General features: G+C 39.4%; 1 protein-coding gene across 2 annotated transcripts; it reads right to left on the bottom strand.

Annotated features, from left to right (window-relative positions):
- Window positions 1–6,670: 6,670 nt before the first annotated feature.
- Window positions 6,671–16,188, bottom strand: MED19 (mediator complex subunit 19). 2 transcript variants are annotated; one of them, XM_075217270.1, is made up of 6 exons: window positions 15,876–16,185; window positions 12,761–12,883; window positions 10,870–11,003; window positions 8,699–8,792; window positions 8,518–8,618; window positions 6,671–6,831 (listed from the first exon to the last, which is right to left on the bottom strand). In XM_075217270.1, exons 1-6 carry the CDS (start codon window positions 16,135–16,137, stop codon window positions 6,775–6,777), a joined length of 771 nt encoding a protein of 256 aa, XP_075073371.1. In that variant the 5' UTR covers window positions 16,138–16,185; the 3' UTR covers window positions 6,671–6,774. The 2 variants fall into 2 exon arrangements, 1 of the variants encoding a protein (XP_075073371.1); XR_012693429.1 differs by lacking the exon at window positions 6,671–6,831 and adding an exon at window positions 7,024–8,052 and having other exon boundaries at window positions 8,263–8,618; window positions 15,876–16,188.
- Between the last annotated feature and the right edge of the window lie 271 nt (window positions 16,189–16,459).

Genomic DNA, 16,459 nt, shown 5'->3' with positions numbered 1-16,459 from the left:
CCACACAGATAACATCTCTGAGGTGTGACAGAGTTTGAGTATACAGTCTGACCAGGCACAGCCAGAGGTGAGAAATCCTGCTCTGTGAAATTGCAGACCTATCTCAGGACATCGATAACTCATTTCCAAAAGCCCTGTATGATTATGGGAATCAATCTGCCCTGACATTGAGAGAGTTCATTTCCAAAGATGGGAGTGAGAGCAGTTAAAAACCATTGCCTGACCAAGTAACATTGTGCATTTCTATGGGGAGACCTGTCAAGCTGGAGATGTACTTTTACTCACAAAGTGTACTCCTCTCATGTCAAGTCTTAAACTAGTAAGTTAGTGACTCTGGTTTTATTTCCCCTTTTATTTCTGAAACTTATTTGTGCAACTTATACTGTATGCCTTGTTGTTAACTGTTTTGTACTTAAGCCTTGGAAATTTTTTGGGGATTAAATACATTTACTCTAGCATATTCTCAGTGATTCTTTGTAAATTTACAAAGCCAAGTGAGGCTCATGCTACATGTGTATGTGATGTAAGTGTGTAATATTAAGTGGTTTTGGTGAACGCAAGGACTGCATAGTAAATCCTTTGTGGTGGCAGAAAAGGTGTATTCATTGGTTCATTCATAAGTGAGCAAGGTAACTGGTCACAGCCAGCTGTTTCAGATTGTTGTATCCGAGACAGGCTGGGCATTCGTGACAGATATAAACATATTTATAAGCCATTACAAATTTAGCAGCTGGTAGAAACCAATAATGGTCAGGAACAAAGCAAGTGTCAGTAACAGTATATCCAGGTACACAAGACCACCCAGGTTAGAATACACAACCTATAAAAACAGATGCCTAAGTGATGCCAGGCACGAACTGAGGAGTACATCACATTACAGCATGAGGACCCATGTCCGTTCACAATTCTGCATGTGCATATCCAAGATGATGCTGACCAGATACCTAACAGTTAACATTTCGGAAATATCATTGAGGTTTACAATGGAGTTAGGCTAGAATAGCAACATCATCAATGATCATTCTCAGGCTTTTATACATACTACAGACCTGGAAGTCAAGGCATTTGTGTTGATGGCACTGTATAAGAAATAACCTAGTTTAGGGATGAACTCTTCAGGGTGCCACTGCTAAATTTAGGTAGAAAGCCATTTTCAGTTGGTTGATGGCAATGAAACTTATTTAATAAATAAACTTTAGATATTTTCCCACATACAGCAAACTTTCCCCGCAATCCAACTGAAGGACACCACACTTTGCTTTTTGTATCTATATTTTACTGAAAATCTCTGATAAAACAAAAGTTTGTATTCAAATTTACAAAGTAGAGGGCAATGTCAAACATCTCATTCTGCCAAGCAGGGAGAACTTTCCATATACATTTTGGGAATGTTATTAATAGCTCTTTTATATAAGACACCTTGTACTTTAAGAACTACTTCGGAGATGAAAAGTTTAAAATAGCTGCTTGGACCTTATTTACAAAGGACACAGGAAGCACATTGCAAAAAGTAATCTCTGTTGTACTCTTATCTATTCATCACAATGGCACGGTATGTCGATTCCCTTGATGTCCTGCGTGGCAATGCCTGGAGTGGTGGTGCGTTGAGGATGAGGAGTGGGTTTGTGAAGGTAGATTGCTAAGTCTTCAAAGATATTTGGAGAGTAGGTGTTTATTATCTCCACTGCTTCCTTCCTGATTTTCCTCTGGGTTGGTGGAAAGAGGGGAAATTAAGAGAATACAGGCAAAAAAATGGATTCAGCTTGGTATTTTGACCCTTTGCTATTAAATCTATTTGAGGGACAATGACATTCTTTATTATGACTTAATTGATCTCCTCCTGTAGTGAGCATTCGTCTGGGTGAATTTGATAGTCTATCATGATGTTTTTGCTGGCTATGTGTAGAAAGAGACAGTAAGTAGCTCTCTATCCAAGTCATAATTGCTGCTAGATCCTTCATCATGACTGTGCTTCGTTACCACTTCGTGTTTCTAAATGCCAACACTTTGAGATGCATTTGTTGCAGAAGTTAAAATTGTATAATTGTTTTAGAAATGAGAGTGATTTATATATCAATTGTATGAAGTTCTTATCTTGACTCCAGGTACCCAGTATTGTTGCGAGTTCAAATGAGCACCCCAGCATTTGGTGCTGGAATCTGTCATTAACATCAGTCACTATGATCCAGAGAATCTTACCTTTGGTCCCATTGTTGGGAGTAATGCCTGAAGACTCTTCATGTGCAATCTTGCACATGGCAGAATCTCTATTGTCGGAGAGAACCTTCTGTAAAAGACTGAAACAGTCTCTTAAATTCCAGCATGAATCCAGAAGTGATGAGTCACTTAACCAGTGCTGCCTCAAGATGTGTCTTTAGCACGTTTGTAGCCCAGAATCTGCACTTTATCACTACTGTAGTGCTAAGGGCGGTTCCAGAGAGCCACCGTCTGCCTTGGTTAGCACACCACATATGGTCACCATCACGGTGGTCTACCAGCTCCTGCTGCAGAAGAAAAGCCCCATACACACAAAAATAACAAACTATGCTTTACTTTATACTGCCTACTCAGCTAGAAAGAGGGGGTGGGGGGGTAGGAAAGAGAAGCAGAGCGCGCGCGCACACACACACAAGCCCAGATCTAGGAATTCGCTCTCAAGTCATACTTCATATAAGATTCTTTAGCATGAGTAAACTGATTGTTTCGAGAGGCTAACCGACAGATTGCATTTGATCCCAGTTGTAAGCTATTTCACGTCTATTATTCAGAACACTACAACCAAAGACCACATGGCAGAAATCAGTTAAACTCTAAGAAGAAAGATATTAATCTATTTTAGATTAATGTCAAACATTGCAACAGCAACTACTCAAAAGAAATCAGTCAGAAGCAACAACAGTAACAAAAGCTTAAAATCTCAGCAGCACCCGTGCCTGATGGCAATATATTAGTAGACATTCCATATCACATTCCCACCCCACGGTGATTGAACTATTCATCTGTATCCTACAGGGTTTTAAATTCCATTAGCACTTGCAGCTAGATGGGCCTTTAGCTACTGCATGTAGACCTGAAGCTATTGGCAAATATATTTGTGTATAGACATGAAAGAATCATACCATCTTTTGTTCACCCTGATGAAGTACAGTCATGGCCAAAAGTTTTGAGAATGACAAGCATTGATTTTCACAAAGTATGCTGCTTCAGTGTTTTTAGACCTTTTTCTCAGATGTTGCTATGGTATACAGAAGTAAAATTTACAATCATTTAATAAGTGTCAAAGGCTTTTATTGACAATTACATTAAGTTTATGCAGAGTCAATATTTGCAGCGTTGACCATTCTTTTTGAAGACCTCTGCAATTCGCCCTGGCCTGCTGTCAATCAATGTCTGGGCCACATACTGACTGATGGCTGCCCATTCTTGCCTAATCAATAATTGGAGTTTGTCAGAATTTGTGGGTTTTTGTTTGTCCACCTGCCTCTTGAGGATTGACCACAAATTCTCAATGGGATTAAGGTCTGGGAAGTTCCTGACCATGGACCCTAAATTTTGATGTATTGATGGTAGAGCTCACCTTTCCTTCTCTGGACAAGCGTTGTTTCAGATGCCTGGAAATGGTTGATTTAAGTGCAATATTACTAGCAGCAATATACTTGCCCATTTTTGTGCAATGATGACTGCACATGTTTCCTTGCAGGTAACCATGGTTAACAGAAGAACAATGATTTCAAGCACCACCCTTCTTTTAAAGCTTCCAGTCTGTTATTCTAACTCAATCAGCATGACCTCCAGCGTTGTTCTTGTTAACACTCTCACCTGTGTTAATGAGAGAATCACTGACCTGATGTCAGCTGGTCTTTTTGGGGCATGGTTGAAATGTAGTGGAACTTTTGTTTTTGGGATATAGGTCATTGGCAGGGCAAAGAGGTACTCTAAACTTAATTGCAATTTATCACTCTTCTTGATATTCTGAAATATATACAAATTGCCATCATACCTAGCCAACAGACTAAGTAACATTAGAATGTCCACTGACCAGATTCACTTATAAAATGCACAGCATCTATCTTCCCTAGTCGTGGCATTAGACTCAGAGAAGGTAGTCAACAGGTCTTTTTGTAAAGGAAAAACCAGAACACAAAAACAAAAAAAAAAACAAAAAAACACACCCTGTAAGTGATAGTTTCCTTAATGGAATCACTACCCAATAACATACTCCCTCAATAAACTAATGGTGTTTGAAAAACAGCAGTACCAGGCACGTCTGTTAACTTTCTCACCACAACTTTGCTTTAATGATGGAGTCATTTGCACCCAGAATAATGGTAGACTAACATCACTTGAATTAAAGTTGGTTCTCAAGATCATAAGGTAGTTATAATCTCAACCACTTTTTTTCCTCCCTATTTAACGGAAATTAATACATTCATATAGTGAACTATCTAATGTTAAAATTAACAGCAATAAAACCAAAAGTATTGGACTTGAACCCACTCAGATAAAAGTCCAGCTAACAGAGAGCTTCAATTTCCACTGACAACCCCAAACTAAAATACAAGCGATTCCTCTTGAGAAAGCATGATTTAGGGAGGCCAACTACCCAACTCACCTGAAAAAGTAAAAAATGATGAACTGAAAGAACTGCCTGATATCTTAGCTCAGACATGCCATTGCTGTAAAAATTAATATTTTTACTAGACAGTTTAATCTGTTCCTGGCCCTCCAATTACCACCCAAAACAAAGTACTTAGGAGTCTGCAACAAAATATTATGAGGTTCATCTGGACTGGTAGAGTATGAGTGCAAATTATCCGTAGATTTGCCAAAGAGCTCAGGCTAGGAATACCCAACCTAGAGTTAATTTACACAGCGTCCCACCTAGCACAATGTGTGTAAAAGCACTCTCCCATCAGCAGCAATATGGGTTGAAATCTAATCTGAAATGTGTCATTACCTGTCGGTGGTCCAATCACATTTTGTACATGGTACATAGGCACTCTGTAGTTTAACCTACCGTCAGAAAACTATGATATTCCCTGTGTGGAACAAGCCAGGCTTTTCCCCAGGTCTGAAATCCTGAGCATTCTCTCCCTGAAGCAAACAAAATTTTAGGTTTTTAACAGACACTGCATCTTGGCAGAGCCTTACCTTCATTCAACGGTGCAGTATTAACAGGTCAATCAGTACGTTGAGTTACAGTATTTATACACTACACTCCATTCATTCTGTCTATTTTCCCTGGAATAATTTATCCACAGTTCATCTAAGGGCCTAATGTTCACTATCGGCAGCTGCTGTCTCATAGCAAGGAACCTTAAAAGACAAAACAAAAAGCTATGGGAGAGACCCTTGATTCAGATTTAGGCATCAATTAAAGTTATCCAAAGCCCTAATATGCCTTTATGCAACCTAAGATTCCCATACACTATTTTATGTATGGTACCTAGTGCTAATACAGCTACACAAGATTTAGCCTTGTCTCTTCAATTTATATTGGAGGTTCTGTGTATGGAAGGGCTCCCTGGTCCACATATGGTGTGAATGTCAAGCCATAAGCTGTGTAAAAAAAAAATATAAAAGTCCACCCTTACCCACATGCCTGATACACTATGTTAATTAGTCCTCCCACAACCCATTCTAGGTACTCTTAAACATACTCAATGTCTATTCTGATAAGTCTTAATTGCAATAGGTGTCAGATTGCATCCAATTGGAAAACTGCAGAACCACTCCACTCTCACCTCATATGGGAGCCATGATGCATGCGTTTTGTGTCCCATCCACCTTAGATTGTTCCAACTGTTCTTGATATGCTTCCAAGATAGAGTGACCCTACCATACCTTAATTACCCATACCTTACTTTCCCATCCCTCATTTATTGCACTAGCCTGATCGTAGCCTCTCAATTTTCACTTTATACCATTACTGAATTGAGGTTTCTAGAGGATTATGGCACCCTCCCACTTTAAAAAGGTTTCCAGTAAAGAGAAAAAAAAAACCCTGTAAGGCTTGTTCACATACAAGTTTAGATCAACCAGATCCAATGGGGCACCACTAGCAGGGTTGGGTGACAAACACACATGACCAACAATGGATTGGTCATCCACAGCTGAAGACCTGGATCAGCCTTACTTATTTTGGACCCATATATACTTCGATTTACAGTATCTTAGGTCTAGATCGGCAGTCCAAACTGTAGCATGTATGGGCACCGTATCTATGGTGATCATACAAAGAACCTATTTGCAGCACTTAAGTGTCAGGCACCTCAGAATGAGGGCAAATACATCTGCAGCTCCAGCACAATAAAAACGTTGTGCTATTTTATAGGTTATATTTTAATTATAAATCTAACTATTGTACCTTTAATTTTTGTGCTATGTTGCCCTTGCCACTATATCAATTTCTCATTTTTATAGTTTAAATATAACTTTAAATGGTGAGATCTGTGTCAGTTACAGATTGTACAGATCAGGAAGTTCAGCACTTGGGCCAAACGAGAGCATCACATTATGCAAGCTCTATCGAAGATCTGTTGGTGCAAGTTAAACAAAGCTTTCAAAGTGGTGCCTGTTCCAATACAAGAGAAAACATTCGAATAATTTATATTCTTGTATAAAGGAGGTTTGCAAATCATGCAAAGGGAGAAGTCAGTACACACAAATGTTGAAGGGAGAAGGTGGGGGAGCTTTATTAAAAAGAACTAACCCTATTAAAAAAAAAAAAAAAAAAAGTAACAGAAGACAATATGTACAAATATGCGTGAATGCTTAGCGCAATCCACTCTGTGAGCTTCCTGCTCCTGGGTGCTCAGGACTGTGGCGACTCTACAAAATAAAAAAAAAAATAAAAAAGTAGAAATAAAAATCCAATTAGTAATTTCACACCTGGATTATAAATTATCAGTTGGAGTAAATAAGTGGAAAGCCCTAGAGCACACATGTAATAACCATTTAGCTGCATTTATTTTTTAATAGGTCAATACAGTAGACATCAAATAACCCGAAAGAAGCCACTGAAATGTTTAAAATTTGAATACTTTTAATGAGGGAACAAAGTATCAGAGTTTAGCCCCATAGAGAAAGTAAAAATGGCACAAACTGGAGGAGGTTAAGCTCCAAATTGACTAATGACAGTCACCTCCAGCCATGTGCCATTTCAGGATAGGCTTTTCTGCCTACCCATATCAACAGTGTAAATTGAGAAAACGGCAAAGTCTATAGCGTTAGAAGACACAGAGAGCTTTGTACTCCCACATATCCCATGGGTATAACCAGAACATTTCTAAATGTCTGGGAGATGTGCTCCTTGGGTTAGGTGCAGTGTAGCTATACCAATTACACAAATTCCCTACTACTAACTATATATGAAAAAATTCATTACAACACCAGTCTCCTTCCATTATGGCTCAAATCGGTGTGGCTACTCTCTCAAGAGTAATTAACCCCTCACTATGTACCAAATATAGTGGTGTAAGTCAAGCCTGTGCAATAGTTAGACAGAAATGTAACACATACTAGTGCTCACTTGATGACGATATAGTACGTCAACATATAACTTTATAAAACAATTATTTCTTGGTCACAAGAGCAGGTTATTTAATAAAAGGACAAGCAGACAGTCTTAAAGAGACTGAAACAAAAAAAAAGGTTCAATATAAAATAAATCCTTTCAATCTCAGACATTTATTCCTAGCACCACATGAAATAAGATTAAAGTCTCTTTCCATTTAATCCACTTATGGTTTTTCTTCCCTTTAGGAACCTAAATACATTGATAAATATCTGGAATATGTAAATATCGTTATCTCATATATAATGTAGATAGTGTTAAAATAAAGTACACTAAAGAAGGGTCTCTGAATCTTAGCATCCTTACATCCATTATTGACCATCACCCCATAAACCAAACAAAATATTTTGTCAACTTATTTTAACCACTTTACCAAATGTAGTTTTAGTATGCAAGTTATTTAACTCAGCTATTATACTACTTTAGCATCTCTGCTGACATTCTTACATGACACTATGGGGGGTATTCAATTGTTCCTCCGGGCGCCGCCGGAACGAGCGCGTTAAAACTATTACCATTTATACTGTAATATTGCGCGTAATTACCGTTCATACGGTAATTTACTCGCTCAATTTCAGCTCGCTGCTCAGGGAGCTGTGAGCTGAAATTGAGCGAGTAATTACCGTATAAACAGTAATAGTTTTAACGCGCTCGTTCCGGTGGCGCCCGGAGGAACAATTGAATACCCCCCAAAATGTCATCATATGCGGTACGGTTTGGATTTTAAGGATATTCTATTTCACCAAAGAGTTTTGCCTATATAAAGAGCCTTACGCTTTAATGCTGAACTCTTCAGCAACTTCTATACTCCACAACAAATACACTAGCCTCTTTATTTACCGTGGTAATGTAATGGACATGCTTAACTCCTGACTGTTGCCCCTGTACACTGAATTACTCCTGACAGTCTCACAAAAAGCAAGACTAGATTGTGCCATCACCTTCTTTTTCTTTTTTTCCTTCTTTTTCCTTCTCTGTCTTTCTGGGTCATCCTCTCTCTGTTTCTTCTTCTTTTTCCTGTGATCAGAGTCTGAGGGGGTTTCTGTGACAAACACAAGAAGAGTTAGTCCATGGCATGTGTCTAGTCATGTGACCGATAGCGAGCATACACACTTTACAGACCTGGTGGAGCTGGTTCTTGTGTTCTGCTCTGCTTGTGTTTCTTGTTTTTCTTCTTTGGAGGCTGTATGTGCATCAAACGGCATTGTTCTGGAAGCTGGGAAACCAGGAGTTAAAGTAAAACGTTAAGTGGTAAACATTAAAACAATAAACGTTAATACATGTCACCAGAAATTTAGCCCCATAAAAATCATCAAAAGTAGTTCACCATACTTGTCATTCTATGGGAACAGTGTTTAAGCAGAGCTAAAGCCATTTTCAAATAGTCAACACTATCCAGTAGTGAATGAAGGTAATCCATAAGATTTTCTAGATAGACCGAGGTCTGCTCTTTCCCTCCAGTCACCCTGTAAATAATTCATGCAACAACTACAGCCAATATAAAGATAAAAACTTGACATCATGACACACTGATCGCTTAACAACCTGGATCTCAGAAGCTGATTGTGCCAAGGGGTTAATAATTAGGGTTCCAGACATTTGCTCATAAAGAAATACAGCTGGATACCAAGGGCCCCAAGTCTATAAGGAATGCATACTGAATGCATTGTGTGCATTTTAAAAATAGCAAGTAAATTGGCTCTGTATACTCCCGTAGTCATCAAGGAACGGATCTAAAGATACGTGTGGTGTTGACTACGGGTGTAGGTTTACTACACTCTACTAGACCAGATACTGCAGGATATGTGCAATACCTATGTGGAATATAAACTCACTATTTAGTCATTTATGATTAATAGAAATTTAATATTATTAATAGCCACCCCTCCCCCTTGGAAACACATTTATCTGTGTCCTTAATGTCTATTGTACATAAAATAAATTTTTACAGTTGCTCCGATTTGTAGATACACGTTTTTGCATACATACTCAGCAGTCAGTACTAGTATTTAGAATGAGATACAGCAGAAACGAGCTTACTTCTGTGTGTCCCCGAGTTTGACTTGGACGTGGCTGCACGGGGACACCCTTACTGTATATTGCCTATGTGAATATGCCTATTCCCCACCCTATTCACTCCCTTAAATTGTAGGCTGCAAGTGTCATTTGCGCTCAAAGCTGATTTGGACCTAGCTACATTCTGTTTTGTATCCTCCGGTTCAGAGCATGCGCAGCGTGAATTTGGCTAGAGATAAGCTCAATAGCGGTATATACGTTCCTTAATGACTTGGGCCCTAAAAGTTTAGGACTTTCTGGAACTGAAATATGGGTCCAGTCAGCCAGTACTACCACCACATACTACTGCTATATATGCCAACACAAAATAGGTTATCTGGTAGCATGTGTAGCACTGTCATCATCATATGCAGCAATACCAAGCATAAAGCAGACTGGACTTTAAACAGATGTCAGTATATAGGAAGCATGAATGAATAGAAGGCATCCCATCACCAATTTTACCAAGTTATTAATGCAGGCAAGATCTAGTGCCTACAGGGTCTTATCTGATATTTTGACATGTATTTACCTATGTTAGTACTAAACACAATATATATTTTTCATTGCCAATTCTATCCTACTTGCTCGTGTTTCAGGATAAAAAGTATTGTAATGCCAGAGCACCAGCATGACAACGCAGGCTTAATTAATGGATGGGCGTCTCACCAGTGACCTGCCTAGATATCAGCACTCACTGGAAGTAAACCATCTGCTGACATTAAAGACTGACAATTTCTGTAGCAGCAAGTAGCATTGAATAAGAAAGAAAAAAAAAAAAAAAAAAAAAAAAAGCTATCAGCTTCCTGTATGTGGGAGGATACCGTGACCTCAGGAATGCTTGTCCAGTCCCTCAGCATGACTTCACCACTCTGATCATTCACCCCCACCCCCCCCTACACTGGCTGCAGGTTCTCAGGAGACAAAACAGGTCAGCTGAGCAATGGCATGCTCCAAGTCTTTTGTTTACAGTTTGATGTTATACTGCTCTGCATGATACAGTTAGTATTACATTTACTATGTAGCCAAATGCAATTAACAATATGAGTATCAGCCATGTCATACTAAGAGTATTCTCTGTCTTTCAGACAGACATGAAGCCAGCTGTTCACAGGGGAAAATATAGATTCCCTCACACTCATAACATTATCTAAAATATATTTTAACAGCTCTTTTAAACAAGACCACTTGAATTTTAGATTGTGTGGCACTTTATATGTTAAAGTTATATTTCTCACCGGTCCGGCATGTAGTCTGAATCCAGTTAGTAGTGCTCCAGTCAGAGGAGTGAAGGAATTCCCACAGATTGGAGGCTTTTCAATTAGAGAGCGTAGACTGCTATTATCCTGATTGCCGGGAGTATCAATCATACCTAAATAGTACAACAACAAATCCATAACTGAGAATGTATATTTAACATCGTATGTAACGTTAACCTATTCACACTCTATATAACTTGTGAATTAAAGCTTGCTACACAGACTGATCTTGCTGATCAGTTGACGCACACCATTAAATGTGGCCTAATTAATGACATCTGGATGTTCGGCACTTAGGCAGTGTTGCCAAATTATATTTCAGACTGCAGAAAACTATCAAATAAATTAAGAACATGCTTTTGGTGCGACACACGCTGTGTAACTGGATGGATATCATAGCGTTGGTGACTGCCAATAGTTGCAGATACCTAAATAATGGTATCTAAAGTCAAGATATTAACGCAAGATTTTTATTACTAATTTTACTTGCACCCTATTAAAGTCAAAGATATATGGCTTAAACATGTATAGAACATAACATAGGTAAACATAAGCCTACATGCCACTAGGGAGTAAATGTATTAATGTCCGGATTCTTCAACTCCGGCGTGTTCAGCGTCTTCGGCGATTAAATTTAAAGCGGCGCTGCATTGTAAAGGGAAACTTCCCTTTACAATGCTGCGCCGCTTTAAATTTAATCGCCGAAGACACTGAACACGCCGGAGTTGAAGAATCCGGACATGAATACATTTACCCCTAGATGTGCTTAGACTTCGATATCAAAGTATTTTAAGCCACCTAGAACAGCTATAAGTTTGGTGAAAACACAATAACAAAATAAAAGCACTGGTAACATTATAGCAGGTCAGACTTTATTGGCATTTAGGCGGTGTGGACAATTAAGATGGGATCCACTTACCACTGACCCATTTAACAATACAGCTGTCCAGACAACCTGCTATAACCTGATGACTAAGCCTAAATCGGATACACAAGACTCCATTGTAAGAGTAATCCTTGTCCTGAACAAACATTTATGTTGTAATGGGTACCAAAAGACAGTTGCCTGAAGCCCCAAATCACTGTAGCAATAGTATAGTCGTGACACAATAAAATAATTATTAAACACCTTTTATTAAAGTTAACACATAATGAACAATACATTTTTGGGCAAAAGGCCCCTTTGTTAAGCTCTCAGGAAAAGGAAATATTGCTTTTTGTTATGTGCTCACTGGAATAAAAGAACTTAAATCATTTTTATTGGTAAGCCATGGCCGTACTATTTTTACATTTATGCAATATTTGTAGTTTGTTTGTTTTTTTTTTTAAAGAAAAGAGCTGTCGCAAGAAAGTCTAGTGTGGCACAATGCATCACCAATGTCCCTGCCTGAGACTTAAGGTCTCATACTGGAAATCAGTGATTCATCAAGCAATAAAACAAAAAAAAAGGTCTTTACCACCACTGCCTTTAGTGAAATATATGCCCTTTTTCCAGTTCTATTTATACTTACCACATTAATTGTCGTGAGTATAAAGATAAGTGAGGTTACCCTGCAGTGAATATGGTATACGGCAAGTGCACAAATTTTGAGCGTTCAGAATATTTGATGCAAATGTCAAAACCTTATGGGATATTTTCTTACATGTTATAGTTACTGTGTGATTAGGCCTTAGATTGAGGGGTTTATAAACTTCCTTTGTTCCACAATTAATAATAATATGTTAAATTGTTCTTACAGTTTCCTCTACCTTTATAAGTATGTCAGTGCTATATAAATAAATGGTGATGATGCTCCAAATTGCGCTCTGCTACTCTTCACCTGATGTTTCCCATATGCCCATCTGAAACATATTAGTATTCCTTTCTCACCTGGGAGGTCTGGAAGAAAGTTGCTGAGCTTTTCTTTGACTTTTTTGCCACAGAATTTGCCAAAGGAATGTTCCAGATTATAATGCAGTATAAGATTGACACTGCCTGTGAGGTCAGATAGTCCTGGAATGAGGGAGAAAAAAATATATATATATTATTATTTTTTTTTAAAGACTATGTAGCCTACCTAAAAGATTAAAAACTTGCTTTATTTTAGCCAAAAAATATAGCTTAGTTAGTAATTAACAATCGTTGGCAGCATCAGGTCTATTTCTTACATGAAGGCTTAGCATTTTTTGGATAGCTGTAAAATGTGTGTGTCACTAGTCAACAGGACCTGCTGACACTTTTTTGAAAAACCTTTAAAACACTCTCAAACTATCTGCTATGGAGAATTTAAAGTCATTTTTTTTCCTCTACAAATTCTCAAAACTTTTAGAGGCGTTTCTAAGTATCAGAAACATGCAACTTAGAAAGCATATGTGACACCAACACAGCTTAAAACATTGCCAACCAAAAATAGTCCTAGTGAGAGGGCGACGTAAAGAAATAAGTAAATGTTACATTGTGTAGGCACAACCCACAAGATGCTGGATGGAAACATTAGAGATTCTGGTTCATATAGATTTGATACCATCATGCAGTTGCTGCAGATTTGTCGGTTGCACATTCATGCTGTGAATCTACTGGTCTACCATACTACAGATGTTCTACTGAATCAAAATGGTGACTGTGGAGGCCATTTGACTCCGTCTCATTAGTGGAACTAGCTTGAGAGGACGTGTGCTTTGTAATATGGCACGTTATTCTGCAGGACGTAGCCTATAGAAGATGGGTAGATTGTGACCATAAATAGATGCAGATGGTCAGCAACAATACTTAAGGAGGCTATGGCATTTGAATGATTCTTAATTTGTATCAATGGCCTAATCTGTGCCAGAAAATCATTCTTCACACCAGTACACCATCAGCAGCCAGCACCATTGACACAAGGCAGGGTGGATCCAGGTTATGACAAATTCTGACCCTACCATCTGCAAGTCTCAGCAAACCTCAACATACGTCAGACCAGAAGACTTCCCAATCTTCACCAATCCAGTGTTGATGAGCACATGCCCACTGTAGCCTCCGTTTCCCAATTTTAACTGACAGGTGTAAAACCTGGTGTGGTCTTCTGCTGCAAGGTTCGACATTCTGAGCGTTCAGAGATGCTTGAATCCGTCTGGCCATTCTTCTCAGACCTCTCCAATTAAGGCAATCATTCCAAAGTGTTTGGTCTGAACGACAACGTAACCTCTTGATCAAGCTTGCATGCTTTTACGAAATGAGTTACTTCCACATTAGCGAATTATATAATCGCATTAATGAGCGGGTGTACCCAATAAAGTGGCCATAGTGAGATACACACATATATATTATTTGTAACTACGCTTAGGCGATAGATTATATTGTGCTATTCTGCTTGTAGATAAAATATACCATGGGCACTGCTAAGAGGTAGCTTAGCGCTGGATGCCCCCAACATGGCGCAGTCATGTCTGACAGAGATGCATTGCCCCCTGTCCCGATTCCAGGATCTCAAATGTTAGGATGTATGAATTTATGAAACCAAGGTTCATACAGTCAAACCAAATGTGTTATGTGTTCCATGATTGAACGATTTCAAAACATGTCTCTCTTAACCCAATATTATACATACACACACTACAACACTACACCCGAACATCACATCCATGTGAGTTTGTTTAACATCTCATTACAAGGACATGGGAATTAAAATTAAGTTGGTCCCACCCTTGTGGGAATATAATTTTCTAGAAAGGTTTTCCACTAGATTTAGGAAAAGAGCTGCATGAATTCCATCCATTCTGCCACAAGATCATTATTAAGGTTGGTCAACCTAACAGAGTCGACATTCCAATTCAAAGGTGTTCGGTGGGGTGGAGGTCAGGGCTCTGTGCAGGCCAGTCAAGTTCTTCCACACCAAAAGTGCAAAACTTTTTTTTCTTTTCTTTGTGGACCATTTATTGCCATGTTGAAACAGGAAAAGTGCCATCTACAAACGGTTTCCACAAAGTTGTAAGCATACCATTCTCTACACTATCATTGTATATTGTAGCATTAATATTTCCCTTCACTGGAACAAAGGTGTAGTTCAGGTACAAAGTGTTCCCCAGGTATCTGTCAAACCCAGAACGTCACTCCAGATAACCATTTCCACTGCTCCAGAATCCAATAGTGGTATGCTTAACACAACTTCAAACATTTGACATTGCGCATGGTGACCTGAGGATAATGTGCAGCTGTCCAACCATGGAAGTCCAATTCATGAAGCTCCCAGTGAACAGTATTTTTGCCAACTTTGCTCCAAGAAGCAGTTTTAGTCTCTAGAGCGTTGCATGGAAACTTGTTTTTTAGGCTTCAGACTCAGTAGTCTCATTCAGCGAGCTTGTGTGGCTTACAGCTTCGCTGCTGAGCGGTTGTTCCTGCTAGACTTTTCCACTTCACAATAACAGCACTTACATGTGACCGTGGTAGCTGTAGCAGGGCAGAAGTTTGACAACCAAATTGGAGATCCTAAGACAGTGCCACATTGAAAGACCCTCTCTTCAATGAAGCCCACTCTACTGATAACGTTTGTTTAAGGAGTTTGCATGGCTGTATGCTTGATTTTATGTACCGGATAGCAATAGATGTGGCTGAAATGGCAAAACACACTGGTATGTGGCTACACCTTATTATATTTGGCAATGCAGTGTACATACCCCAAGTTAGAAATATGTTTAGACTAGAATGCCTTTAAATTGGATTTGACCCATGCAAACAGTGGAGGTAGCCATTATTTGCACACATGAGATTGCAGCTCATATAATATCACATAGTAACTTTTCTATATACGTTACAATATTGTGCTGTGGACAGACACAGATAACCGTGAAGTCACTAGGGTTATACGCATCACAGCACTCCTGCCATCATTACGTTTTGCAGGGTGTAAACAGTCATTAATACCTTCATGTGATACAGGACTATACAGAATGACTTCATACAAGGTCATCGAGAAAGACCTCATACATATCCACAGAAAAGACATGTCCCCGGCTCCTACACTCACCGGGCATATCTTTGAGCAGATAAAAGGGCCCCCCCGGAGATCTTCGGGCTGCATCTTCTCCAGATGGGACCGCAGACAGTGACGGGGGAGGGGGTAGAGGAGGTCCGGGAACAGAGGGGTTGGAAGCACCAGAGACAGAATGAGCCTTTCCTGACCCGAACCCTACGCTACCACCGGAGACAACAGCAGGTACCCCCGGCCCAGAAGACAGTGCTGTCGGCGGATCTGCAGGAGCGAAGAGGCCAGAGAAACCCTCCATCATCTTGCACGAATGATCGGCCAATCATATGTGGCTTCTTTCCGGCCATTGACCAATAGGAACACTATACTAAATCCCGCCTTCTGCGTTGTCATGTCTAACTGATACGTTCCTTGCGGCGGAGAGGCGGGACGTATTCAGTAGCTAACCAATCAAATGCAGAGGTATGCATTCCCCAGTAAACAGGTCCATTCTAGGCTGTAATCCACATCCTATGTAGAGCCGCCTCCTGTACTGCGATTCATGGTTGGGCGATTTATGTCTGACGTCACATCTAGACCGGGGTCGAAAGGGGTGGTTTTACGTAACCATAAATCTGATTCGC

This window comes from Mixophyes fleayi, chromosome 6 (genome assembly GCF_038048845.1).
Source record: "Mixophyes fleayi isolate aMixFle1 chromosome 6, aMixFle1.hap1, whole genome shotgun sequence".
Taxonomy (NCBI): Eukaryota; Metazoa; Chordata; class Amphibia; order Anura; family Limnodynastidae; genus Mixophyes; species Mixophyes fleayi.
The sequence above is the reverse complement of the archived record's forward strand: the minus strand, read 5'-3'. Positions and strand labels throughout refer to the sequence as shown.

Bases quoted from the DNA above. Each gene is read 5' to 3' on its own strand.
- MED19 (XM_075217270.1), bottom strand. From the start codon at position 16,137: ATGATGGAGGGTTTCTCTGGCCTCTTCGCTCCTGCAGATCCGCCGACA. The intron at 12,884-15,875 runs GTGAGTGTAGGA...CCCTCATTCCAG, and splicing joins TCTGCTCAAAGATATGCCCG to GACTATCTGACCTCACAGGC. The intron at 11,004-12,760 runs GTGAGAAAGGAA...TGTACTATTTAG, and splicing joins CTTTCTTCCAGACCTCCCAG to GTATGATTGATACTCCCGGC.